The 27,160-nt window shown below is 46.8% G+C and overlaps 1 protein-coding gene across 1 annotated transcript in view; it reads right to left on the reverse strand.

The window, feature by feature from the left end:
* Positions 1-212: 212 nt before the first annotated feature.
* The window catches only part of PDZD2 (PDZ domain containing 2), a 266,122-nt gene continuing 239,174 nt past the window's right edge, over positions 213-27,160 (reverse strand). Inside the window, exons 17-24 of the mRNA XM_052659129.1 lie at positions 26,187-26,992; positions 21,413-21,557; positions 14,356-18,322; positions 13,419-13,536; positions 10,090-10,191; positions 8,788-9,058; positions 6,931-7,065; positions 213-745 (exon numbers count right to left, since the gene is read on the reverse strand). Coding sequence (XP_052515089.1) covers positions 564-745; positions 6,931-7,065; positions 8,788-9,058; positions 10,090-10,191; positions 13,419-13,536; positions 14,356-18,322; positions 21,413-21,557; positions 26,187-26,992 — 5,726 coding nt within the window. The 3' untranslated portion in view covers positions 213-563. The remainder of the gene's footprint in view (positions 746-6,930; positions 7,066-8,787; positions 9,059-10,089; positions 10,192-13,418; positions 13,537-14,355; positions 18,323-21,412; positions 21,558-26,186; positions 26,993-27,160) is intronic.

Below are 27,160 nucleotides of genomic sequence, written 5' to 3' on the forward strand. Positions count from 1 at the left end.
CATTAGGTCATAACTGATTCTGTTTGTTCAAGGGTCATGTTTTTCTTTTCAGGATAACAGACCCTTAGCTCCTTCCACTGAATGTGCCTAAAAGCATTCTGTCATTTACTTACAAAATTATATAAAACTAGTCCTTTTAGTTGTGACAGTTGTGTTGCCCTCAGACTTTGTTAGTTAGGTCACTAATTGCCAGGACTGATTATGTTGGGAGAGGTGGGAGGAAGGATTTGGAGGTCTCACTGAATGTTTCAAGTAAAGAAGGGCATGCCACATCTTGTGTCCCCATCAGGAAACATGGCAGACAGGAGGGGACAGGCACTGGGACGAAGTGGGCCCTCCCAGCCTAAGTGATCCAGGCAGAAGGCTTAGGAGCTCAGCTCCATGGCTGCTGCTTCATGCGTGAGCAAAAGCGCTGGGGAGTTTGGCAGTCTTGCCCGCACCAGTGCTTCTCTGTTGTTTCAGGAACCCACTGTTTAGAGAAGTCATTCTGATTTGCCGAAGAAAGAAATTGAGAAAAGGAGATTCCAGGTTAAAAAAAAAAGTAACAAGCACTGTTAGTGTCACTACCAGTGCTTGCTGCATGACGAATTCCTGTGCTTTCTAATTACTAACTGCACAGGTCCCTCTGGGACAGCCTTCATGATATTCCAGGCATCGAAATGCATCAGCCCCACTAGAGATTTCCCGTTAATGGCAAGAATTTCATCTCCAGCTTCTATTGTTCCTGCTTGCTCAGCTGCACCACCTGTGAGAATAAATACAGAATGATAGCTGGGAACTTTCATAATATCTAGAATAATTTCCAAGTAAACTAAAAACTTTAGCGAGAAAAATCTCTAAACCATGTGCTGCCTTTAATCTTAGGAGAAGGAAATTTTTCTTAAGACACACAAAGCATATACTCAGAAAAAGAAATGTGACCACATAAATTCAAGTCTGTAACCCCTCTTCCCCTAAACATAATCAACTGACTAGGGGAAGATATTTTCATTGTATTTAGTCAACAAATAGAATGGGGGTTACTCTTCAGCTGGGCTAAAGATCTCCAGATCAATAATCAACCCATCAAAAATCCAAATGACCAATAAAAAACAAGTTCAGCTTTTACTTGTTAATAGATATTGGCTGATATATCCAACATGCTGAGAATTAATGAGAATTATATACTCATCAGTGACCCACAAAGATACATTTTACTTAACAAAGCTTAACATATTTCTCCATGAAGCTCTGTGTATGTTATGGCAAGTTGATGAACTTTGGAAAAGACAGGGCTGGCATCCCCTTCTATATACTCTTGCACATTAACATTTGAAACAATCATATTAAAGAAGAAATGCACAGAAGAAAGGACATTGAAAGAGAAAAATACCTAAGTTTGAAAAGAATTTTCTCAAATGTTTAATTGGATCTCAAAATACTGAGCAGATCTTTTTGTCAATCATTGTTATTATCTGAGATAGTTGATTATAAAGACTGACAAAATAATAAAAATATAGCTGGAAGAAAGGAAGTTCAAACGCAACCCACTCGAGAACAAAACACTTTATGTTGTTAATGACAGACAGATACTGTTATCAGAAAAGAGTTGAGTCCTCACCGATGCCAGGCCTACAAAGAACAAGGAGACTGAGTTAGTCCTAATCATTGCTTTCTCAAGATACACATTTTTGGAAGTCTTAAAGCACTGATGTCTAACAGACCTAATTAACACGGTGTTAGCATATTTCCTGTTCTAGGAATATTAACTAAAGGCCCCAGGCAGGTTCTGGGTGTTCATCTGAGTCTAAGGATATGGGGATTCCAACCAATCAAAACAGGAGTCTGTGAGTTAGGGGCTGTAGGCAGTCACACTGGTTTGGTCTCAAGTCTGTGACTTCAAGCAGGTTAAGGTTTCTTAAAATTTCATTTTTCTCATCTGCAAAATGGTGTTTACCTATCTTGTTCCCTCACTAGGTTTTTACACAGATCTAATGAGACGAAGCAGATGAAGTCCTTGAACCACTCAGTGCTGTGCACACCAGAGGTTGTGCCAGCTTCTGGACTTCTTATACACGAGACAGAAGTAAACCTTCTTGTTTAAACCATTGTTGTCTTGGGTTTTATGCTTTTTTCCCAAAAACGTCTTGCATAGTTTTTGTGTAGCACACTTTGAGGTTCCTTTCAGTTGTTCCTGCACATCGGTGGCTTACAGTACTGAACGCACATCTAGCTGTTTCTCTCGTTCAGCGCGGCTTTTGAGCTGGTCTCCGTTAATGGATGTAGATCCTACTTGCTTCTTGAATCGCTGCATAGTTTTCCTTTTTAATGGATGTAATGTATTTTACTCATCATTTTGCTACAGATAGAAATTTAAACTGTTTCATAGCTTCCAATTTAGCAAGCACTGCCAAATTCTTCCCCAGAGAGAGGTACCATTATATATACTTTTGCAAGAAAGTATGAGTATTCTCCTTTCCCTACATCTTGCCAACACATCATATTATGAGATTTCTTATTTATGGCCAACCTGATTTTAAAAAGATGATTCCTAGTAGTTATAATTTTCACCCAATAACTAATATTAGTTTGAGTATCCTTCCCTCTTATTTGTTGACCATTTAGATTTTAACTTTTGTCTATTTTCTGTTCATTTCATTTACCCAGATTTTCCCTTTATTTTTTATGTCTCATTGAATTATAGTTATATATTCTGGAATTAGCCTTTTGTTGATGTAAATACATTGCAAATATCTTCTAGTTGCTTAGATTTTTATGAAACTTTTTGCCATTTAGAAGTTAAACATTTTATATATGTATATAATATATATATGTGTAATATAAATTATACACTTTTATGGTGTGTTTTTGTATGATATTTATGTAATCCTCTCTATTAGGATTTTAAAACAATGGTTATTGTTGATATACAGGAAATTCTGTTGCTTTTTTGTATGTTGATTGTGAATTCTGCAATCTTGGTGAACTGTTTATATTGGCTTGACATTTGATTCTCTTAGCTTTTTTCCAGTGAGGAAGGAAGAACATATAATTTGCCAATAATGACAAACTACATTCCTGTATTTCCAGTCTTCATGCCTCTGATCCTGTCTTATTGTGTTACTGATATTCTTAGTAAAATGATGAAAAGAGAAACATTTTCAAAGCAGCCCAAATATAGCAAAAAAATTTTTTTGCCAAGTGCTAAAAAATTTTTTTGTAAAGCAGCCCAGACGGTAATAGTGATGATGTTCTACTTTGATGGCTGCTGCTTCACACAAGAGATTACAAGTAATTATTTACTGATGTTTTTCATCAATAAAATCCCTGACCTTCAAGAGAGCTTTTGGGAAATGTAATATTTAATTCATTTATTATTCAAAGAATTTTTTTGTATTAGATTGATATAAGAAATTGAATATTGCTGTATTGCTTTTAGTGTCTGGGCTGAAAGGCATAGGAAACCCAGATAAACAGAAAATCTGTATCCATTAAATTTTTTATTTTTATTTTTTATTTTACAAGTTCATAAAATTTTAATTTTGAAAGGTTAAATTGGAAATTTTCTTTTTCTTTTTTTTTTTAAATTTTAAAATGTTTAATTCTTACATGTGTTCCCAAACATGAACCCCTCTCCCACCTCCCGCCCCATAACATCTCTGTGGGTCATCCCCATGCACCAGCCCCAAGCATGCTGTATCCTGCATCAGACATAGACTGGCGATTCAATTCTTACATGATAGTATACATGATAGAATGCCATTCTCCCAAATCATCCCACCCTCTCCCTCTCCCTCTGAGTCCAAAAGTCCATTATACACAGCTGTGTCTTTTTTCCTGTCTTGCATACAGGGTCGTCATTGCCATCTTTCTAAATTCCATATATATGTGTTAGTATACTGTATTGGTGTTTTTCTTTCTGGCTTACTTCACTCTGTATAATCGGCTCCAGTTTCATCCATCTCATCAGAACTGAATCAAATGAATTCTTTTTAACGGCTGAGTAATACTCCATTGTGTATATGTACCACAGCTTTCTTATCCATTCATCTGCTGATGGACATCTAGGTTGTTTCCATGTCCTGGCTATTATAAACAGTGCTGCGATGAACATTGGGGTACATGTGTCTCTTTCAATTCTGGTTTCCTCGGTGTGTATGCCCAGCAGTGGGATTGCTGGGTCATAAGGTAGTTCTATTTGCAATTTTTTAAGGAATCTCCACACTGTTCTCCATAGTGGCTGTACTAGTTTGCATTCCCACCAACAGTGTAGGAGGGTTCCCTTTTCTCCACACCCTCTCCAGCATTTATTGCTTGCAGATTTTTGGATTGCAGCCATTCTGACTGGTGTGAAGTGGTACCTCATTGTGGTTTTGATTTGCATTTCTCTAATAATGAGTGATGTTGAGCATCTTTTCATGTGTTTGTTAGCCATCCGTATGTCTTCTTTGGAGAAACGTCTATTTAGTTCTTTGGCCCATTTTTTGATTGGGTCGTTTATTTTTCTGGAACATTAAATTTTTAAGTAAAATAAAGGTAAGAAAAAATCTTTGGGTAGAGTGCTAAGCCTGAACAAAGAAACTAGCTTTACCGGTCTCCAGAAAGATTCAAGAGGAGGGAGCAATATAATATTCAGAAATCTTTGACTGCCTTTTCCCAGGAATAAATCTACAGGCTTGTACACAAGAGCACTGGCAAGGCTTGTCTGTGGAACAGGTGCATCTTTCCCTTTTTCTCTGTCCACTTACAGAGTGTTCATGGATTTCTAGCCTGATGCTAGACAGAGGCCAGGAAGATACCGGGACATCGTCTTTGCTCTGCGAGGAGATCTCAGGGGCACTCATCTTTCCCGGGGCTGCTTTTCCACTCTGGTGCTGCAGATGCTGTGAAATTCCTGGGCCTGGCCTCCCGGTCTCCACCTGGGTGCTGCTTTATCTGGCCCCTGGTCTTTTGGCTCACAGGCCAAAAACACCTTATTGAGGGGTGAGCTTCTTGGCTGGCAGAAGCTTCATGTCCTGTGACTGATCACAGTTACTCTTCACTGTGCGTGTCCTAAACATCCCCATCTTGCTGTTTTAGGCTCAGTCCATTCATTATTCCATCATCTTCCTCTTCATTGGTGCTGCCTGTCTGATTGTAGTGAGCCAGCTGCAAATTTGCTGTGTGCTTTTTTTAGGTTTTCTTATGCCTGAATACTCCTATTGTTTTTCAACAGTCATGACTTCTCTGAATATTTCTTTTGCTTTATCTGGCATTCCTCATTCTCCCTTATCGCTCAATACCCTTTTGTAATTTTTATCTCTTTATTCCATTGTGCTGCAGTTTTTAAGGTTTCTTCCTTGATTTTCATAAATTCTCTCCTTAAGGATTTAGTATATTTTTAATTCTGTTCATTAATTTAAATACTTTCTTTGAATACTTAAATACTTTCAGACTTTGTTTCTGCTAATGGGTTTTTGTGGGTGTTTTAATGTATCTGCCTGCTTCTTTTGAATACCCTCCTGTCTTTTCATGGATAATATTTTTCTCCCTCAGTTTTTTTATGGACTTTGCTGTTCATCGTGTCTGTTGATGATTTCCTCATGTACTCTGTATCCTTTTGTTTACAGCTCTTGCTTAGGAGCGCTCTTGAGAGTCAAACTCACGTTTTCCTGAACTTGGCTCTCTGTGACCCACTGCTGCCAAGTTAACAGGTGCAGTGTTGCCCCTTTTCCTGGTGCTGAGCGTCTAGACACCACACGGCAGAGGCTCGGCTCCTGGTCTGTGCCTGTCCTCTGCTTGCCCCAGGGACCGTGAGCAAACAGCCTGTTTCCGGCCACCACTGTTTACAGTTGGACTTCCCTGGTGGCTCAGATGGTAAAAGCGTCTGTCTACAGTGCGGGAGACCTGGGTTCAATCCCTGGGTCGGGAAGATCTGCTGGAGAAGGAAATGGCAATCCACTCCAGTGCTACTGCCTGGAAAATCCCCATGGACAGAGGAGCCTGATTGATAGGTTACAGTCCATGGGGTAGCAAAGAGTTGAACACGACTGAGCAACTTCACTTCAGACTTCAAGAAAGTAAGATGGGAGCAGTAGATATTGTCAGAATCACTGGTAAAGATGAAATTTCTTCATGACTTGAATAATTCATTTTGTGATCATGGGCAGTCCCAAGAATCTCTTTTGATTCCTGAGCTGAATAAGTATATTAACAATATCAATATAAATATATATTATATATATGAAATCAGTATTGTAATATAAAATATTTCATATATAAATAGCATATGTGGGTATATATAAACAAATCATTAGTATAATTATATTATTAATATAACTGCTCAGCTCTGGGACCTAGAGAGAGAATTTTGAGAACTGTCCAAGATCATAAAATACACTGAGTTCATGAAGAGACCTCCTGGCCCCAACTATTTCAGTGATATCTACTGGCTCACATATTACCTTCTTGAAATCCAGCATTTGCAATTTTAAATGAATATGACCTTGACGAATGTTAAGTACCCCTGACCGGCAATTCTGATGGCATCACTTAGCTTGCTGTATTCACGTCCATACAGCTAATGGTAAGTAAGAACACGGAGACAGGAACATGGAGTCAGGGATACAGCCTTGAGGCTGGAGGCACAGACACTGGAGCAGACAGCCTGGGTTCAAGCTGGGTTTGGCCACTTATATCGGTGTGACCTTAGGTGTCTGTGTAACTCCCTGGTGACTCAGTTTCTTCTTTTGTAAAACAGGGATGATAACAGTACCCATGCTATATAACTGTCATGTGGATGAGCAACACGTGTGAAATGCTTGCGACAGAGCTGATGCAGTAAACCCTGGATGTCAGCATTAAAAACATGGTAAAATTTTTAAAACAAACTTGATTTCCAGATGGAAAGCACTGACATGCACATAGAGAAAATAGGCACTGGGCCGAGGACTGGGGTTTCTGGGAGATTACCTTTGTACACTCTTTTAACAAGCAGGGGCCCATCTCCAGACATGGATGACTTCCCTCCATCCAGACTCAGGCCCAGCCCAGCCGAGGTCTTCAGCACTTCAACACACAGAGCCTCGTGCACAGCCGTGCTTCTCCCTGTAGCAAAAGCATGTGTCTGCAAAGCTGATGACAGTGATCTGAGGGCCTGCCTGTCCAGGGCCCCCCAGCGTGTTCCCCGAGCACTCTCAAGTCCTGTCCACCAATGTTAAGGTTGGTCTCCCCACACCTGGAGCTGTGTTCCTGCCAACCCCACCCCTCTGCTCGCCTAAGCACCTTCTGCAAGCACAGACAAGGCACTGCTGCCCAGGCAGAAATCCCTACACTCAGTGCACATCTCAGGGTAGACTGAAGTCACGCTTCGGGAATCAGATTTGATTTCCTGCCAGCCTTGGCGGCTGAACATCACAGTCTGGTTCTGACAACCTGTGATACCCAAATGCCAGGCCTCAAGTGAGACGTGGCGCTTCCGTCCTCCTCCTGTGAGGGGTACCCCTGCTTCTGGTTGTCTATATCACACACTAGCTGTCTTCATTGCTATCTCCTGGCTCCACTATGGGGAGAGTGTTTCCGTGGTGATGCCTACTCCATAGCAAAAGCCTGTGCCTACTTTGTGTGCTAGTTTGGAGAGGCCTGGCTGAACTCTATCTTGGGGGTCTGAATACAGATTGTAAATTTGCCTTTTATTTCCCTTCAGTACTGTACCAGTGAAGGATATCTTGAGTTGAGTGGAAAGGGCACTTAATAGCTTGGGGGGCAGGGGAAGGACCACAGACAGATTAAACTGTCCACTTGGGGTTGAGACCAGCAGCATCGCCACCTTTGAATATAACGGCCATTCCTGTGGTTTAAAGGCCACTCCACATGGTCTGAAAGAAACTTCCTCACAGTGGGAGGGGCACCGTTTTCAATAGGTCATTTTGCTTTCAGTTAAACAGGAAAATGAGCCCATACTGGAATCACCTGGGAACCTTGAAAAGATACTGAGCCCCCATCCCTCACCCCACCCTTACTCTCAGAGTTTGACTTAATTGACCTGGGGATTTCCTGGGCATCAGGATTTTTAAAAGCTTCCTTGGCACCTCTAACATTAAGTCCAAGTGGGCTGTAGTCAGTGCTTGATAAGGCATAATCACCTTATCATGGGTAAAGCATATCAGATCTGGTAGAGCCCTGGGCAGGGGGATCTTGAAGAATAGGAATACAAAGAAATAAATTTATGCCTTGAACGTGTGTGTAGTTTGGTAACTCTGTTAAAGCTGGTTCAAGGCCAGATGCCCTGAAGCTGCTATAGGAATACTTAATGATTACAAATTTCAGGACAGCCTTCTGTATCTGAGTTCCTGAGTCTTACAAACTCTGAAAGCTGTTAGGACTGAGTGCCCGGTGGTTTCCTTTGACAGCTTAAGTTTCCAGAATTCCACTGAAAATACACCAAATAAGGAATTCCCTGGTGGTCCAGTAGTTAAGTGAGTGCTTTCACTGCCAGAGCCGGGGTTCAATCCCTGGTCAGAGAACTAAGATCTCACAAGCCATGTGGCCAGAAAGAGAAAAAGGACACCAAACAGCTGAGACAGTGCAAGGGCAAAGGTTAAGCATGACAAGATCTGCTAAGTAAGGTATTTGCTTGTACTGGGAAGGGCTTCGGTTTTCTAGAATAAGAGCAAGACAATGGAGCAGAGGGAAGACTACGAACGCGCCCGCACTGTGGAGGCATCTGGACAGGAAGAGTTTCTTTCTTGTTCAGAGGAATCAGTGCCGTTCTCACCAAAACCATCACAAATAGCTCAGGCCACCGCAGTTGCTGAACTTGTTTCTTACCTGTTCCAGGCTCCAGGGGGCTGGTCTTTCTGGACACCAAGCCCTTCCCGTTGGCTGTGGGAGGCTCCTGCCGGCTGGAGGGCCTGGGCTGATCACTCCCTTTCTTGATGACCAGGAGGACCTCTTTGTGCAGCTGTGCCTGGTGCAGAGCCTTCAGCACGTCCCCGTGGGCTAAGCCAGCCAGTGAGGCACCGTTGAGGGACAGCAGGAAATCCCCTCGGCTCACAGTCCCTACCTGAGAAGCCGCCCCCTGAGAAAACACCCTGTGGACCTGCGACAAGGGGAGGACAGAGCCAAATTCACTTATGACGTCCAGAAAAAGCAAAAGCACCAAGCTGTAGTAAAATAAGTTTCTGATGGCAAGTTTTCCATGCGATACCAACACTCGGTTTACCAAAAACGTTCCATGTGAGAAACAGGATTAATAAGAGCAGCAGCAGCACCTCAGTGCAGTTTCATTCTTGCTAGCGTCTAAAATCGGAGAAGGCAATGGCAACCCACTCCAGTACTCTTGCCTGAAAAATCCCATGGATGAAGGAGCCTGGTAGGCTGCAGTCCATGTCCGTGGGGTCGCTAAGAGTCGGGCACAACTGAGCGACTTCACTTTCACTTTTCACTTTCATGCATTGGAGAAGGAAATGGCGACCCACTCCAGTGTTCTTGCCTGGAGAATCCCAGGGACGGCGGAGCCTGGTGGGCTGCCGTCTGTGGGGTTGCACAGAGTCGGACACAACTGAAGCGACTCAGCAGTAGCATCTAAAATGGGCCTTGGTGCTCCATGTGTGTGCCCAATCACTTTAGTCATGTCCAACTCTTTGCAACCCTATGGACTGGCTCCTCTGTCCATGGGATTCTCAAGGCAAGAATACTGGTGCTCCATGGGGCAATAAAAGATGAACAGGACTGGGTCTCGCCCAAGGAAGCTGACCTCCCTAATGGTTTCAGAGGCTTCTTGAGTGATGTAAAATTTTAATCTTGAGAAAACAGATTTAAAAGCAAATGCAAGTTTTGGTTCATTAGTTCTAAGGTCCATCTTAAACCAATAAAAGGTTTAAGTGAATATGAGGATGTAGACAACTGTTTATATGCAGCAGCGTCTTAGGTCACTCGCTGTTAAAAGTGCCTGTGTTTGTCAACGAGAACATTACATACCACTTTCCCCACTTTGTTTTGAAGGGGGGTGGGCGGGGGGGGGCGGTGTCCTGTCACCATTCTTTGAATCGACTGCCATGAATTCTGTGCTGATTAAGTTCTCAGGCTGCTGCAGGACTGACCCGACAGCATCTCGACACTGTCACTTACCACAATTGCTTTTGGCTGCACATCTGTCCCTCCTGCCACACTGAATCCCAGACCTGAGCCTTCTTTTTTATTCAAGACTATGAAGCAAATATCTTCTTTGTTCTGGTGAAAAGAAACAGAAACCAATATATTTCCTGTGCCGGAGTAAGGAAGTTTTGAACACATCCTCCCCACAGTACTGCGGAGCTTGTCGCTGCCAACGCTGGTGGTTACGTGTTTCCACACAGTATTGGGAGTGGAGGGCCCGTTTCAAATACCCTGCATTCTTCCTGGGTGGTGCTTATGCAGAGTTTCAAGGGTCCATCTTATAGCTCTAGGACCACTGGGAAGGTCATATGAACCAGGATGGGCGCAGGGACACGGGACACTTAGAAGCCATTCTCAACACCAGATGGTGTGTTCCCAAATCTGATCATAGCACATAATTCAATCATGCAAGGATTTCTTTAGTTTTCTCAGTCTACAATTGAGCAAAGCCCATGTTGTCAGTAGCAGAAGTATAGGTGCCAAGACAGGATAAGAGCACATTGAGGATAAGAGCACATTGAAGCCATAAGTTTTACACCCCCTCAACCCCACCATATTCAGCTCATTGGATTTTAGGTAGAATGAATGAATTGGCAGTTAAAAAACACAAAGTATTTTGAAAAAAATGGAAAAAAAAAACCAAAGTATTTTATATATAAAACTGTCAACTCACTGGGACTAGAACATTCTTAGTAACTGAGTCCTCGGGTTAAATAGCAGAAGACATTCCTGTGTTTTAAGCATCAATTGAAAGGTACCTTGCAATAAAGATTTTAAAATTATCTGGGCTAATTATTCTGAATTTTGACTTCCTTCGACTTTCTTTGCCCCCATGCTAGATATGATTCAGCATCATTTTAAAGAGCTGCGTTGCTAGGTTTCCCTTGAAGTAATTGATTTATAATCCATCAATTCAAGGTGTTCTCAAGCTCAGCAACAGAAAAAGAATCTAACCAGGCTGGCTGCAACAGAGAAAGTGAAAATGTTGAAAGAGAAGACCACCTCTTTGTTTTGCTGGGCAAAGAAACCAATGTTTAAAAACACAGGGTTTAGTATGAGTTCTAAAGAGTAATCCCAAGCATTTTTACACCACTCTAAAGAGGTTCATTCAAACCTAAGCTGACACTAGAATATCCAGCAGAACTTTGGGGGGCTGGGATGTCTACTTCATGGTCAAGTTTCAAGCGTATATACACTCAGATGCTGGTCAGTGGAGAGGAGTGATGATCAGGGTTTCTCACAAAAACAGGAACATGTGGTCTGGGAAATGATCTCTGTGCTGCTTCTGGGAAATGGGATGGTGAACTAGAAATACTGCTCAGATATTTAAATACCTTATTGGAGCAAAGATTTAAGAATGAGACTCTTCTGCATTCTGGGATATATCACCAAAATTTTAATTTATTCTAATTTTTTCTTGCTCTAGTTGTGTTTGTACAAGTGTGCTAGAGACCGACTGCTAGGCTAAGTGTTGCCTCTCCAAAAAGGTTAGCACAGCATCAGCGAAGCTAGATGGTCCTCAAGAGCTCTCCAAGATCTGCACGTGTTGAAGTGTCAAGATCAGAGCTGTTTCCTGACTCAGTCTCTCACAGCGCACAACACCTGCGGATCATACTCATTGGGAAAAAAGCAAGGTAGTAAACTTCTGAAGATGGCAGAGAAAGCACGTTTCTACTCAAAGCTCCTCTCCAAAATTAACTGAAGACAATAAGAAAAAAGGCAAAAGAAAGCCGCATTCTGATCAAAGTCGGAATAATCTTCAACAGCTGCTGGTGGTGAATATGGAACCAGGGTGAGGAGGTGAGGGAGGCTGGGAGATGACCACAGGGTGGCGTTCAGCACGCTGTCCACACCAGAGTCGCTGCTGTGTTTGTGGTCCCTGACAATGTGCCTCTCAAGTGTGTGAGCTTGGTTGAGGCTTTTTGGTTTTCCCCTCGTATCTAACATGTCTGGAGCAAAAAGCCTGGCAAAGTATGAACCCACTGAGCCACCTTGATGCAAAATCCAAGAGTAAGGCTTTCATCATTTGTAACAAGTTGACGAAAGAAGGGAGCAGATGGAACAGTCCCTCTTCCTGAAAGTAAAAAATGCCCTGTGTCTCAAGATGTTTCCTAACCGCACAGACCAAACCAGGGACAGAGAAGCCAAAGGGAGTAGAAGCTGAAAGGGACTGATCTCTATTCCTCCCCATCTCCTCTCCATTCTGGTTCATTCCATGTTAGATGCCAACGTCACATCTGGGTACCCTTTTGGGTAATGTTAGAATTTCTGGAATGGTGCTCTCAGGTGGTATCAGTGACCAGGTATATTACCACTCAAGAAAAATTGTTCATATTTGCTTTTCCTCTGGATAAAAAATATTCATTTATTTGGGTTCAAATCTTAGTGAATCCTTCTGAGAAATTAACATGCTTCAGAGAAGTATTCTAAATATGAACCCATGGTTTCTTTTGTTATTGTTTACTGTCACATCCAATTTATTGACGGACTTGACTTGTAATGACTAATCCTTTTCTTTGTTTGGGGCCAGGGTGGGAGTGTGTTAGTCACTAAGTTGGGTCCAACTCTTCGTGACGCTATGGACTGTAGCCCACCAGGCTTCTGTGTCCATGGAATTCTCTGGGCAAGAATACTGCAGTAAGTTGCCATTCCCTTCTCCAGAGGATCTTCCAGACCCAGGGATCAAACCCAGGTCTCCCGCACTGCAGGCAAATTCTTTACCATCTGAGCCACCAGGGAAGCCCCAGCGTAGGGCTACACAGCTGTTAACTCTCGTTTCCCCAGCAGGTGGCTCCCTTGACAGGCAGTTATATCCACTTAGGTGGACAGAGGTACTCATGGACATTCCCCCACCGTTCCAACGTGCCTAGTCCTGTTGGAAGTGCTTGCTGCAGACAAACTCCAGGTGTGGGGGTGGGTGGGGAAGATGGTAACTAGTTGCTCCTGGGAGATTAAAACACCAATCTGGCACTGAAAAATTAAACACAAGTGAGCTTCTGAAACAAGCTGCAGGCTATGGAGACAGATCAGACTGAGCTGCTGAACTTGCCACACGGGACTTGGGAGAAGGGCTCTCCCGGGTCCTCTAAAGCCTGTGGCACACGCCTGAGCACCGAGGTGGCAGCAGTCCCATCTTCCTGTGTTTTCTGTAGTGTTTTTTTTTTCTTACCCCCAGACTCTAAACTTTTTATTTTGTACTGAGGGATCGTCGATTAGTAATGTTGTGGTTTCAAGTGAATAGCAAAGGGACTCAGTCCTGCGCACACAGGGATGCACCTCCCCATTTTCTCTCTTTCACTCACCTCTGATTGTGCTTTCGCTTCCTGAATGAGAGAGAGGACCGTAGACCTGGACCCCACTGACGACAGAATGGACTGCAGTCTTTGCTGGTCCCCTGCTGAGACCAGGAGCTGCTGCAGACTAAAGAACACAGACGTATTGGAAGAATGTTCAAGGAAAAAACCTCGCCACTGTGCTGGGGTGCATTAAGAATGATCTCTTTTCTACCGCATTGCAGGTTATTTTCTGGTTTTCATGCTCTCTTTTGGTCAGAACTCCATTTGAACCTGAAGAAGCTCAAACGCTCAACAGGAATTTCATTCACTGCCAACAGCAGTGGGAATTCCTATGGATTCTAGGATCCCTCCAAGATGTTAGGGGACCAGTGCTGACCTTGAACAGAAACTTTCAGACATATTAAATATTCTGTAGGCTCCAGTGAAATATTTTTAACCAGAAGTTTCCTGTTTGACTTCAGTCACTTTCAAAGGTTCTAATCCTCCCCCGATGGTCCCGTTTCCTTATCCTACCATCTCTCTCTCTCGCTCTCTCTCTCTCTCTCTCTCTCTCGCTCTCTCTCTCTCTCGCTCGCTCTCTCTCGCTCTGTGTTTTTGCAAAGTGCCCTGTCCTACAAAAGCCTCTCTTTAGAGCAACATTTTGGGAAACACTTTTCCCTGCAGGCACTTTGTTTTTCCAGTATTTAAAAAAAATTGGCTGGAATAGAAAAAGGATGTTAGTGGGATTTATTCAGTGTAATCTGAATAAAGTCTGTCATTGAGCAATTGTGTGTTGTTTCAATGTTAACTTCTGACAAATGCACCGTGGTTATGAAAGATGTTAACTTGAGCAGCTAGGTGAGATGTAGATGGGAAGTTTGCACTATTTTTGCAACTTTTCCAAAAGTCTAGAACTAATCCATTAAAAAAAAAATTACATAAAAGGGGAAGAGTGGACACTTACTTAACTGACCAACTTCTTCCGGAAGGCAGATCCTGGGTGGTCTCACCCACATCATGGGTTAAACTGGATGCTCTGGGGTCAGTGGCTTTGGGATAGGCCCTTTCTGCCCCATCCCTGGGGCATGAAAGGGCAGTGGACCCAGTGAGGCCCCCAGCAGGGGAGCCAAGTGACCTCCGGGGGACGATTTCCAGCTCGGTTTTGAAGAGCACAGCGGGTGGCCCCGCCGAGAAGTCCTCGCTGCAGAGCTTGTCCAAGTCGGGCATGCTCAGGGCTCTCAGCTCCTGGAGCTTCGAGCGGGACAGAGGTGAGGCCTGCGTGTGACGCACCGAGGACTTGTTCCTCTTGGCGGGAGAGGCGGGGGTTGCAGTTGGGGCAGGGATGCCCGAAGGACCAGGTGGTCTCTTGGGGTCTGAGTCAGTGCCCTTGCTACGGGCATCTGCTGGGGTCTGCCGGGAGATGGCCAGTGTCATGCTGGACGGGGACTTGGTCATCGGGGGGACGACGGTGGCGGCTTCACCTTGGCTTTCGCTGCAGGAACTCAGGCTGCGTCTCAGTGACCTCACCGTTGGGTCACTGAAGTGGCCAAGGGTCCCAGAAACCACGCTGCCGGACGACCGCCTCCCAATGGGAGGCTTGGAGCTCACTGACAAGGAGGAGGAGGCCCCGGCCTTGGCTGCGGGCCGGTCAGAGTGGGCTAGGTTCTCGAAAGACTTGATCCTCTGCTTCACAGAAAAAAAGGAGGTGGATTCATGGGGCCAGTTCTGTGGGGAGTAGTGATGTCTCCTGGTGACTGTGACTCTGTCTGTGAGCTGGCAGCTGGTTTCCTGGGTGGACAGGACATCTGCTTCGTCTGTTGTTGGAAGGTTCCCTGAAGTCTCCAGCAGGGGCTTTACACTGTATACACCCTGCCCGTTAGCCAGGCTGAGAATGGCGCCTCTGGACACCTTGGCCTCGAGGAGGCCCCCGCTGGTGCCAGGGATCTGGGCGTCCCGAGGGGCACGCCCTGGGCTCTGTGGGGCATGGCCCTCCCTGCCGAAAAGACTGGAGAACTGGGCTGGCATGGAGTAGGTCCTGGTCGCTGGCCTTGGCGTGAAGTAGGGATGATCGTCCAGCACTGGGCCCACTGGTGGGCCGTTCCTGGGCACCCCCAGGGCGTCGGCCATCTGGCCGGGATCGGCCTTTCTAGCCAGCAGCTGTGGGGAGGAAGAGGAGGAGAGTCTTGCCAGGCTGATGGATCGCTGCTGCGCTTCCAGCTCCACCTGGGAGACCCGGGTTGGGAGTGAGGACGGGTGGTTTGGGGAGGACTCCCCTGGCTGGAGACAGAGCCCAACCTCACTCTCCTCCTGATGGCTACTCTGGGACAAGAGCCCACCCTGTGTGTCCCCTTCAGCTGGCATGTCACCACATGTGCTCTTTGGCATCCTTTCAGAAGGGATCTCAATGATTTTCAGCTGCTTGGTTCTTTCAGGAGGCCCACCAGCAATTATTTTGCTTCTTTTGTCACCAGTCACCCCGGGCAGGGCTGCTTCTGCTGCGGAGTCTGTTTGGCTGGACGCAGACCGCTCACCCTGCCCAGGAGTGGGGACCTCCCGCTTGCTGGCCACCATGGATGTGCCACTCCTCGGTGCTGTGGGACTTGCTGGCCCCGGGGATGCCAGGGGAACCCTGCTCTCTGGACCACACTTGGGAGGGCTGGGGGCAGCCAGGCAGCCTCGGTTGGGTTCTGCAGGCACTGCCGGGTGGAGCCTACCGCACGCACCTTGCTCAGGAAGGGTCTTGGGGGTGGTCACGGGCGAAACAAACATCCTGATGCTCGAGTCGGATGCTGAGGGCTTCAGGGAGCCCGGGGTCCCAGGGGGCACCTTGCCTTCCACACTCTGGGGAGGCTGGGGGGCAGCTGCGGCAGTCGTGTCTGGTTCCTCGTGGCCGGCTGTGTGGCACCGGTGCGAGGCCACCTTGGAAAGCATCTTGTGGGAGGCCTGGGGCGAGACGAGGGCTTTCTTGTGCTCTGAGCTACCTGACTTCCCCGCGTGAACAGCCGGGGCCTCGGAGCTGACTTTGCCTTTGCTTCTGATGCTCAATCTCTTCAGCTTAGGACCAGCTTTGGGTTTCTGACAGTTACTCAAAAGGGTTTCCACAGAATTCTTCCCAGGCAAGTCTTTATTCTCCAGGTCCAGCCGAGGAGGGGGGCTATCTGGCACAGGCACCCGCTTCTTGTGGCTGAAGCTCGGCACCTGGGCCTTGGGGTCGGGGCTTCCGGCCAGCAGCGTGGACTGTTCCGTTTCAGTTTTGCTCTGTGGATGTGTCCCGTGGTTGTTCTTATTTATCTCTTTAAACCAGGCCATGAGGGGCCGCCGGGAGATGGCTTTTGGCTTTGGCAGCAAGTCCTCTGGGCCTTGACCTCTGGAGATGTGCAGGTTTCCCAGAGCTGAGTCTCCGTTCTTGGGGACACACGCCCTGAAGGAGGCTTGGTTTTCAGCAGTGTGAACATCTGTTTCTTGTTTCTCAGCTGGCGTCTTGTCATCCAAACGGTTACACTCCAAACCATTCACCATGTTAGGAGAACCGAGGGTGCCTGGGGAGCTGGGGACAGGCCTGGTACCCGGAGGAGGCTGGGTGGCTTCCCCAGAGTCCTCTTCACTCGGGGACTTGTGGTCTTGGGAGACCCTTGCATCCTCAGGTGGCTCTGCCTCCTGAGAGCTCACGTCTGACAGAGGAGGAGGTGGCTGCGGAGGGGTGGAGGTGCCTGGCACAAAGCGGGCTGTGTGGCTCGCTTCTGCCCCCACCTGGCTCAGGGCTCCGTCCTTTGGTGGCAGGGCTGTGGAGAGGGCAGGGCAGGCAGCCACCCGGGCAGGAGCAAGGGCAGTGGCTAAGGGTCGATCGGGGGAGCCATCCGTGGAACAGATTTCCACTTGCTCCTCCTCGGACTCCGTCGTGTCTCCCTTGTGAGAAGGCTCAGGAGGACGAGGACGAGGAGGGGACCAGCTGTCCCGGGTGGGAGCTCGCGGGGCTTCAGTGAGCGACTCGGGGTCCGAGGACGAGTCCTCCACGTCCCCGTACATGGACGAGAGGGACACAGATGGCTCGGTGCTGTCGCCCAGGCCCGACAGTGAGGTGCTGTCTTCATGGAGACTGCTGAGATTCCTAGAGTAGTTGCTCAGAAAGCTTTTGTTCACAGTAAAATGTCTGTCGGGATTGATGGAATCCAAAACCGAAGGCTGGCCGGCCCACTGAGGGGGAGGGGCTGGACCAGCCGCCCCGGGCCTCCTTGGGGCAGGGCTCGGACTCCCTGAGGCTGGCTGTGGCCCCTGGGCAGCCTGCTCTCTGCTCAGCTGGTCCCCTTTCCCGAGGGAGGGAAGTCTTGCTCCGGAGGCATCTGGTTCCACCAGGAGCCTGTCGATGTCCGTCACCGGGCAGCGCCCGTTCCCTCCGAGACAGCCGGGCCCCAAGGGACCCCCACATGCCTCCTGGGCCTTGTCACTTGGCAATGGCAGGGCCGGGCCAGCCTGCAGGGGACTGGCAGACCCCGAGTCTGTTCCCTGGGGCAGAGCCGACCCCCGGCAGTTTCCAGGGACAAGGACCACTGAGGTTTGCAGAGCCTTGGCATGGTGACCCGGAACCCCCTCTTGGCTCTCCTCCCCGGACGTGAGGTCTCGTGGCAGCCCAGCACCAGTCAGAGGTGCCCCCTCAGCCGTGGGTCCTGCTCCCCTGGGGGTCGTTGCCTTCCAGGCGGCGCAGGGCAAGCTGGCGTTGGGAGCTGCTCTCATCTCATGGAGGTCAGGACAAACCGTTGCCATTGTCCCTGGGGATGTGCTGTCCTCAGACTTGGGGATCCTGGGAGACTCTGGCCCTCCAGGGTCCTCAGGTCGCCTCGCTGGTCCTGTGTCCATTGAGGTCTGGTTGGGGTCAGGGTGAGCTGCCCCCTTCTGCCCTGGGGAAGGGAGAGGGTCTGGGGAGCCATCTGGTCCTGGGTGGAGAATTAAAAAAAAAAAGTTGGAGTGGTGGGGGAGACACAGGGTGAAAGGTAAGAAAACAGAAAACTTCAATGAAAACAAGAGAAAACTGTAAACAGTCTCAATTTTTTGGTCTGTTTTAGAAAGACATCCCACAGCTTAAACGTAGGCCTGTTTTTGTCTCTAAAATTATAGAGTGCTCACATCGAATAAATACCACCGTGCTTTAGAGGCTCTAAAATAACTCAGCATGGACGGCAGGAGGACCTCTGCCTCTGCCCTTTCTGGTTATTTATAAGGACAAGGGGACACCAGAAATCGTGCACTTGGGTTTCTGTACACCATCCACCCTCTGATGGCAAAAGCCACAGGAGTCAGTGGGCTGTTCTATTTGATTCCTTAGCTTGGGTTGATTCTGCAGTCAACTCAGTCCCCCGCAGATTACATGGGGGTTTAGCCTTGTGCCTTGGATTAGGAGTCACAGAGTAAAGTGAAAGAGTCCCAGCAGGGAACTTGAGGGACTGACTGCTCAGTGCAGGAGAGGAGGCTGATTCAGGCAGACACATGGAATGCTCCAGACATATGGAAGCCTGCCCTGTCCTCCAGCGTGTCCTGACCAGGGTCAGGGGTGTGGGAGACTGAGGAGGTCAGATTATCCCAGGAATCGGAGACAGAGGGCTGTTGGACTTGAGTGGGATTCTGGGGGCACATCTGGAACAGAAGCCAAGGAAGAGGAGAAAGGCAAGGAAGAAAAGGGAATCAAAGCAGAGAAGCCAGAGAGAGCATGAACTCTCCGAGGCACAGGGACAGATGCCGCCTGCCTGGAAGTGAAGTCCCTCCACGTGCTGGGTCTGGAGAGCCACTCTGTCCTGGAGGCGGCTCCTCAAAAAGCCTGCACATGCGTGGGTTAGTCTGTCCACTTCTGGCACATGGCATCTTACAATAGGTGGGGGAATAGGCAGAAAAAAGAACATTAGATTTGCATTTCCTTATGAACCCTGGGTCTGAGGGTAGAGCAAAAACCTCAGTCACAATGAAAGTTTTTGCCTTGAGAGAGGTTATAGTCACTCTGCATTGCCCATGCAAGTCACCTTAACTGCATACGCCTTTCCCCGTGAAGTTCCTAGATCAGTAATTAAGAAGTAGCACTTGGCGCCGGAGAAGGCAATGGCACCCCACTCCAGTACTCTTGCCTGGAGAATCCCATGGACAGAGGAGACTGATGGGCTGCAGTCCCTGGGGTCGCTAAGAGTCAGACACGACTGAGCGACTTCACTTTGACTTTTCACTTTCATGCATTGAAGAAGGAAATGGCAACCCAGTCCAGTGTTCTTGCCTGGAGAATCCCAGGGACAGGGGAGCCTGGTGGGCTGCCATCTCTGGGGTCGCACAGAGTCGGACATGACTGAAGTGACTTAGCAGCAGCACCTGGCGCTGTGCTAAGAGCTTCTTGTGCACTTCATTTCCTTCCTAACACTGTGACCGTCTGCACTGGAATGGTGGGGAAGTGAGGCACAGAGTGGTAAGCAGCATATGCAGGGTCAGAGAGTTCATGGCCAGGGGTCCCCCCCAGGATGTGGACTCCACAGCTCACGCAGTTACCTAAACCCTGACCACATGGCCTCTGCAGAGACCACTTGACAATAAGACCGGTTCATCAGGATACCCACGGAGACCCGATATAACCTCCTTTCCTCTGCTCAATTTTCTTTTTTTAAACTTTTTATTTTGAATTGGAGTACAGCCAATTAACAATGTTGTAATGGTTTCAGGTGGACAGCAAAGGGACTCAGCCATACACATACATGGATCCATTCTCCCCCAAACTCCCCTCCCATCCAGGTTGCCACATAACATTGGGCACAGTTCCCTGTGCTATACAGTAGGACTGTGTTGCTTATCCATTTTAAATATGGCAGTCAGTGTGTACCTGTCCATCCCATACTCCCTAACTATCTCTTTTCCCTGTCCTTCCCTCCAGCAACCGTAATCTGCTGAATCTTTTGAACTCCCTTCAGTATGACTTTCCCATTTCTGCTGGTGCCAACTAGGAGGCTTCCCTGGTGGCTCAGATGATAAAGAATCTGTCTGCAATACAGGAGACCCGAGTTTGATTCCTAGGTCAGGATGATCCCCTAGAGAAGGGAATGGCAACCCACTCCAGTATTTTCGCTTGGGAAATCCCATGGAGAGGAGCCTGGCGGGCTACGGTCCGTGGGTTCGCAGAGCTGGACACGACTGAGTGACTAAGCACGCACAGATGCTGGTGCCAGCTACAGGGAAAAGCAACAATGACACAAAAGGAAGGGATGTGTGCCTGTTTTTCAGATTGATTCATTCGCTGAGCAAACCCTAAAATTTTGTTAGCGATTTGGCTTTTGTGCAAAGTGTGTAATGCAAAAAGGTTTTACTGATGGAGATTAAATTACATGGAAGCAGTCCATGATGTCACCTTTCAAAATATTCCTTCACTTGGAAAGCCCCCAAACGCCCAACAATGGAGAGCATACCAGCTCAATTATGGTGCCTTATGGGGGAGAAGGACCAGCAGCCTTTACAACTGATGTCATGGGTGTAGACGAACATGGAGGGCCTGGTGCAGCTTCCTAACCAGGGTAGGTTACAGGTGCGCTGATAACCTGACTTAGGGTTAGTGCTGAGGACGGCCTACCGGGGCCAGCACCAGTCAAACAGGCCTGGAATCATTTTGCTGACCTCTCCAGGCTCCTCAGCTATTCTATAGATGCAATACATAAGAATTATTAATTCTTTACTTCCCAGTGGAGGTTTTTCCTGCCATTTTTCAGTACATTTGGTTTCACATAAACAGAGTGTTGAGTTTCTGAAGGGCAGGATATTCTTGTTTCATATTGTTCCTCATTCACTAAGGTACATGTCACAAAATGAGCAAAGGCTGGAGACTGGCTGAAGACAGAAACCCATGAACTCAGCCCCAGTGATCTAGTGAAGTTGTTAAATGCAGGTAGCTTTTATCACTAGCCTATGAAGATCTCTCTCCCTCGAAATTTTCCCCATATAACATTTTTATTAGTTAACTTCTACTCTCCCACCCTAAAGCTTAGTAAGTGATAGAATAATCTTACCTGTCCCGGGTTGCTGCCCCTGCTTGGATGTCACTTCAGGTGGGTTCTCTGTAGGGTGGCTGGCATCCAGGTGGGGCAGGGCACCACCTGGTCCACAGTCAGTGGGGACTTGTCCATCTCCGACGGACAGCTTGTCCAGAGATTCCTGGCACAAGGACAACTGTGAGTCACTGTTAAAGGCTTTCAGGGTTTTCTGCATCCTAATACATCACATACAGAGGAGAGCTGGTTTGGGAAAATTCAAGGAGCCCTGGACCAGAAGCCACAAGACCCAGATTCTGGATTTAAGGTCCAACTAGAAATTTCATGGCCTTGTCACTCTTCCTAAGCTTTAAATTTAAGATGTGGGTGATTAGTAGTAGTGGTGCTGTTAGTCGCTCAGCTGTGTCTGACTCTTCGCGACCCCATGGACTGCAGCCCACCAGGCTCCTCCGTCCATGGGATTCTCCAGGCAAGAACACTGGAGTGGGGTGCCATTTCCTTCTCCAATGCATGAACGTGAAAAGTGAAAGTGAAGTCGCTCAGTCCTGTCCGACTCTTCGCAACCCCACGGACTGCAGCCTTCCAGGCTCCTCCATCCATGGGATTTTCCAGGCAAGAGTACTCGAGTGGGGTGCCATTGCCTTCTCTCCCGGGGTGATTAGGAAAAGGCAAATGAAAACCACAATGAGAGAGCATCTCAACCCCCTCAGGATGGCTTCAATCAAGAAGACTGAAATAACAGAAATAACGAGTGTTGCGGGGCTTGCGTGGTGGCTCAGTGGTAAAGAATCCACTTACCAACACAGAAGACATGGGTATGACCCCTGGTCCGGGAAGATCCCACAGGCCACACAGCAACTGAGCCCACGTGCCACAACTACTGAGCCTGCGCTCCAGAGCCCGTGAGCACTAACTACTGAGCCTGCGCTCCAGAGCCCGCGAGCGCTAACTAACTACTGAGCCTGTGCTCCAGAGCCCGCGAGCGCTAACTACTGAGCCTACACGCTGCAGCTACTGAGCCTGCCTGCCCTGGAGCCCACGCTCCTCAAGAAGAGGAGACACCACAAGGAGAAGCCTGCACACTGCAACCAGAGAAAGCCAGGTGCAGCAAAAGACCCACCATAGCCAAAAAGTGAAATAAATGAACAAATCTTAAAAAAAAAAAAAAAAAAAAAAACCAGCATGCAGCATACAAAAGGCTATACAGAGGTAAGGCATTATTGTTACACTATGCATTGATGTTCCAGAACAAAACCAGCTCATTTTGGCAGCCATGGAGAGGATGACTCTGAATAAATAAAGTTAGCATTTAACATTTTAAAAGTGTACTTTAGCCACCCGTCAATTACTTCCTTTCTTCTAATACCTACTATGAAAGTTTTCTCTAAAATAGCCTTGCTAAAATGTTAAATCAGATTTATTTGATATTTACCCTCTGAGTGAAGGAGTCATAAAGTGGCCGAAAGGTGGCAGCAGAGGAAAGAGGTGAAACAGACTGTCAACAACAAAAAAATCATTTAGTAAAATGTCAGTTATCTGCTGAGCGAACTCAACAGTGTTCAACTCAGTGAAGTTACTAATAAGGCATAAGTGTGATATGAAAACAGTAGAAGAATCTGAGACTCAACAGAGGTAGTGACTGTCCAGCACTGTGAATGCAGCAAGTGCCACTCGACTGCACACTGTAAAACGCTTCGTTGTTCAGTCGCTAAGTCATGTCCAGCTCTTCGCGACCCCATGGACTGCAGCATGCCAGACTTCCACCAGGAGCCTGTCGATGTCCGTCACTGGACACGTTAGTATAGGAAAGCTATACTAACTTTATGTGAAGTGCATTTCATCTCAATTTCAAAAAGTACTAATTAAAAATTAAAAGACAATCGATTTTCCAAAATAAAAAGTCTCATTTTTTAAAGTTTCCAATTTAAAGGGTAAATACATTATAGGCAATGCATTCAATTTTCCTTCCCACATAGTATAAATAAAATTTGGGAATGAGAAATTTTACAAGGAAAACTGAACTTCCTTACAAAAATTTTAAAAGGTGCTCAAAGTTCTTACTGAGAATACTAATTCACAATTATAAGACATTTTATTTTAATAGATATAAATTATTATAAAAAAGATACTTGAGTAAAATCCATGATTTGGCTTTATATACTTATTTAACTTGTATGCAGAGTGCATCATGAGAAATGCTGGGCTGGAAGAAGCACAAGCTGGAATCAAGATTGCTGGGAGAAATATCAATAACCTCAGATATGCAGATGACACCACCCTTATGGCAGAAAGTGAAGAGGAACTCAAAAGCCTCTTGATGAAAGTGAAAGAGGAGAGTGAAAAAGTTGGCTTAAAGCTCAACATTCAGAAAACGAAGATCATGGCATCTGGTCCCATCACTCCATGGGAAATAGATGGGGAAACAGTGGAAACAGTGTCAGACTTTATTTTTTTGGGCTCCAAAATCACTGCAGATGGTGATTGCAGCCATGAAATTAAAAGACGTGTACTCCTTGGAAGAAAAGTTATGACCAACCAAGACAGCATATTCAAAAGCAGAGACATTACCTTGCCAACAAAGGTCCGTCTAGTCAAGGCTATGGTTTTTCCAGTGGTCATGTATGGATGTGAGAGTTGGACTGTGAAGAAAGCTGAGTGCCGAAGAATTGATGCTTTTGAACTGTGGTGTTGGAGAAGACTCTTGAGAGTCCCTTGGACTGCAAGGAGATCCAACGAGTCCATCCTAAAGGAGACCAGTCCTGGGTGTTCATTGGAAGGACTGATGCTAAGGCTGAAACTCTAATACTTTCGCCACCTGATGTGAAGAGCTGACTCATTGGAAAAGACTCTGATGCTGGGAGGGATTGGGGGCAGGAGGAAGAGGGGACGACAGAGGATGAGATGGCTGGATGGCATCACCGACTCGATGGACATGAGTTTGAGTGAACTCCAGGAGTTGGTGATGGACAGGGAGGCCTGGCGTGCTGCGATTCATGGGGTTGCAAAGAGTCGGACAATACTGAGTGACTGAACTGAACTGCGTTATTCAAAATTTGTAATACCCTTAAAAGGAAGAGGTTTACCCTTTAGCTGAACATGACATTTTAAACTACATTTACTAGTTGGAGGTAATAATAATTTTTAGAAGGAAAAAAAAAGGCGTATGTTTCTACTTTTTCTATAAGCTTAAAAACAAACCCTTCTGCCGAGATTAGTTTTTATGACTTTGTATGTTCTGCTTCTCTTTACATGTATTATACGTTTTACAAATCACTTGAAAACACATCTTTATAAATACAGGCATAAAAATTGCACTTCACAGATACTGCACGTTTTACAGGTTGACGGTCTGTGACAACCCTGCACTGAACGGGTATGTTGGTGCCATTTTTCGAACAGCATTTGTTCACTTCCATCATATTTTGTGTCTCTCATATTTTGCTGTTTCTCACAATATCTTACATTTTTTCACTGTTACATTTGTTATGGTGATCTGTGATCTTTGATGTTACTGTTGCAAAAAGATTTATATTTCAACTGAAGGCTCAGATAGTTAACAATTTTTAATAATAAAATATTTTTGAATTAAGGTATGTACATTATTTTTAGAGGCATAATGCTATTGCACAATTAATAGACTCCAGTATCGTGTAAACGTAACTTTTATATGCACTGGGAAGCCAAACACTTGACTGACGTTATTGCGACATCCGCTTGATTGCAGTGCTCTGGAACCGAACCTGCATTATCTCAGAGGCATGCCTGGACAGCCTTATAAGGCATCTCAGATTCTCCGCTCTGAGTGAAAGTATTTATGCTGAAGAGACTAAATAATGTTTGTTTCTCTTACCCTCTCCTTGCTAAAGTGGAGGTATATTAAATTTTTTTTTAAAAATGGGCAGTTTGATATTCTGGTCCATTCTAACATACTGGTAAACAAGTAGAAACATCAACAATATTAACTTGCATTTACTGTGGTACATTATACATTTCTCAGTGAATTCATGTCCATTACTTCATGTGATACAACAAGGGTAGGAGTAGCTATACATCATCACTGTGGAAAGTCTGAAAAAATAAGGATCAAGCAGAACCTTGACTGCCAGACATAAGCACTGTTAACCTGTATTTGATGGTCACCCTGACTGTGAGATGATCAGGGAAGACGGCAACATCCCTATTTTACAGTCCAGACAACTGTTGTTCAGAAAGATCAGTAACTTGGCAAGTTACTGCCTAAGTGACCACCAACTAGTCAGTGGAGAAGCTGGTCCCAGACCCAGGGGTTTCCTGCATCTGCCTCGCACTGCCTTTCCATCATCAACCAGAGGCCCCATGTATGGGAAGAGAGGGATTATATCTTTCGGCCGCATGATCTCATGACTCAACACTGAGGCACCTCCCCCCACCAATCTGGTGATATATTACTAGGCTCCCAAGCACTTAGTATGTCGAAATGAATGACTCTATTGAAAGATGATTCTCCAATCGTTATCCTTTATTTCAGGCAGATTTCCTTATGCTTTAGAGCAGTGGTCCCCAACTTTTTTGGCACCGGGGACCAGTTTTGTGGAAGATAAGTTTTCCACAGACTGGTATGGGGGTGGGTGTGGTTTCAGGATGATTCAAAAGGATGACATTTATTGTGTACTTTATTGCTGTTATTATTACATCAGATTATCAGGCACATCAGGCATTGGATCCTGGAGGTTGGGGACCCCTGCTTTATAGCATGCTCCGTACTCATTCATACAAGACTCACTGGATCCCAAGTAACTAAGAAATCAGTTACCTTCTCCACAGTTCCTCCTGGCCGATAACCAGTCACGGTCACTTGGTTGGAACTATCCTGGACTTTCAAGTCCGCACCGCATGGGTCACTGGCTCCATCGGTCAGCTGTGCTGCCTCTGTGCTGCTAGGCCTGGCCTCAGCCTCAGGCCTCTTGCGGTGTGGGCTGACCCTGGTCACGGGCTTGTGCCTGGACCCCAGGCTGTCAATCTGCTGGAGGGAACTGGAGCTGTCTGTGCTTGCTGGACCCTGGGTGCCTGTCCCAGCTCTGCACTCCAGTTTGGGCGAGCTCCTCGATCCTGACAGTTCCTTCCTCCCTGAGCAGCCAGGGCTACCCTTGGGGGCCTCTGATGGGACCAGCAGGCTGGGTGCATGGGAAAGGGGGTCCCGCACGCCTCCTGGGAGGCTCTCCTGGAAGTCCAGCGAGCTGCCGAGGAGAGGCACCGAGGAGGCCTTGCTGACCAGTGTTTTCTTGGGGTGTTCCTCTCGGTTGATACCTGTGACCTTGGAAGAGGCTGTTGAAACACGTGTAGAGTCGTCCTCTGTCAGCGGCCTGCTGGGACCTGAGAGGGTCCCTGGGAGGGAAATACAGTCGCCTTCGCCATCAAACTCTTCCTCATCGCTGGCGTCGTCATCAGAGCAGCCCACCCTCCTCTGGCGGAGGAGGGGGTTCCGGAGGACCTCTGGGCTCCCAGGAAGACTGGCTTGCCTGGCAATTGTCACCTGCTTGTGGAAGAGCCCAGAGGCCCGTTGGCTTCCGAGAGACACAAGGCTGTTGGCCCTGGCTTTTCCTGGCTCCTTGTGAGCTGCTGGAGTTGGAAGAAGAAAAGACAAGTGAAACAGCTTTCGATCTGGTGTGGTCTTTTAATCTAACCCCCCCGAGCATTTCCACGTTCACAGATGCCAGGTACACCTTCCGGCCACTGGTCACTAGGCATAAACGACAGTTTCTTGGGATCTGCTTACAGTGAGAGCCA

Source organism: Budorcas taxicolor, chromosome 20, assembly GCF_023091745.1.
Source record: "Budorcas taxicolor isolate Tak-1 chromosome 20, Takin1.1, whole genome shotgun sequence".
In the NCBI taxonomy this organism is placed as follows: domain Eukaryota; kingdom Metazoa; phylum Chordata; class Mammalia; order Artiodactyla; family Bovidae; genus Budorcas; species Budorcas taxicolor.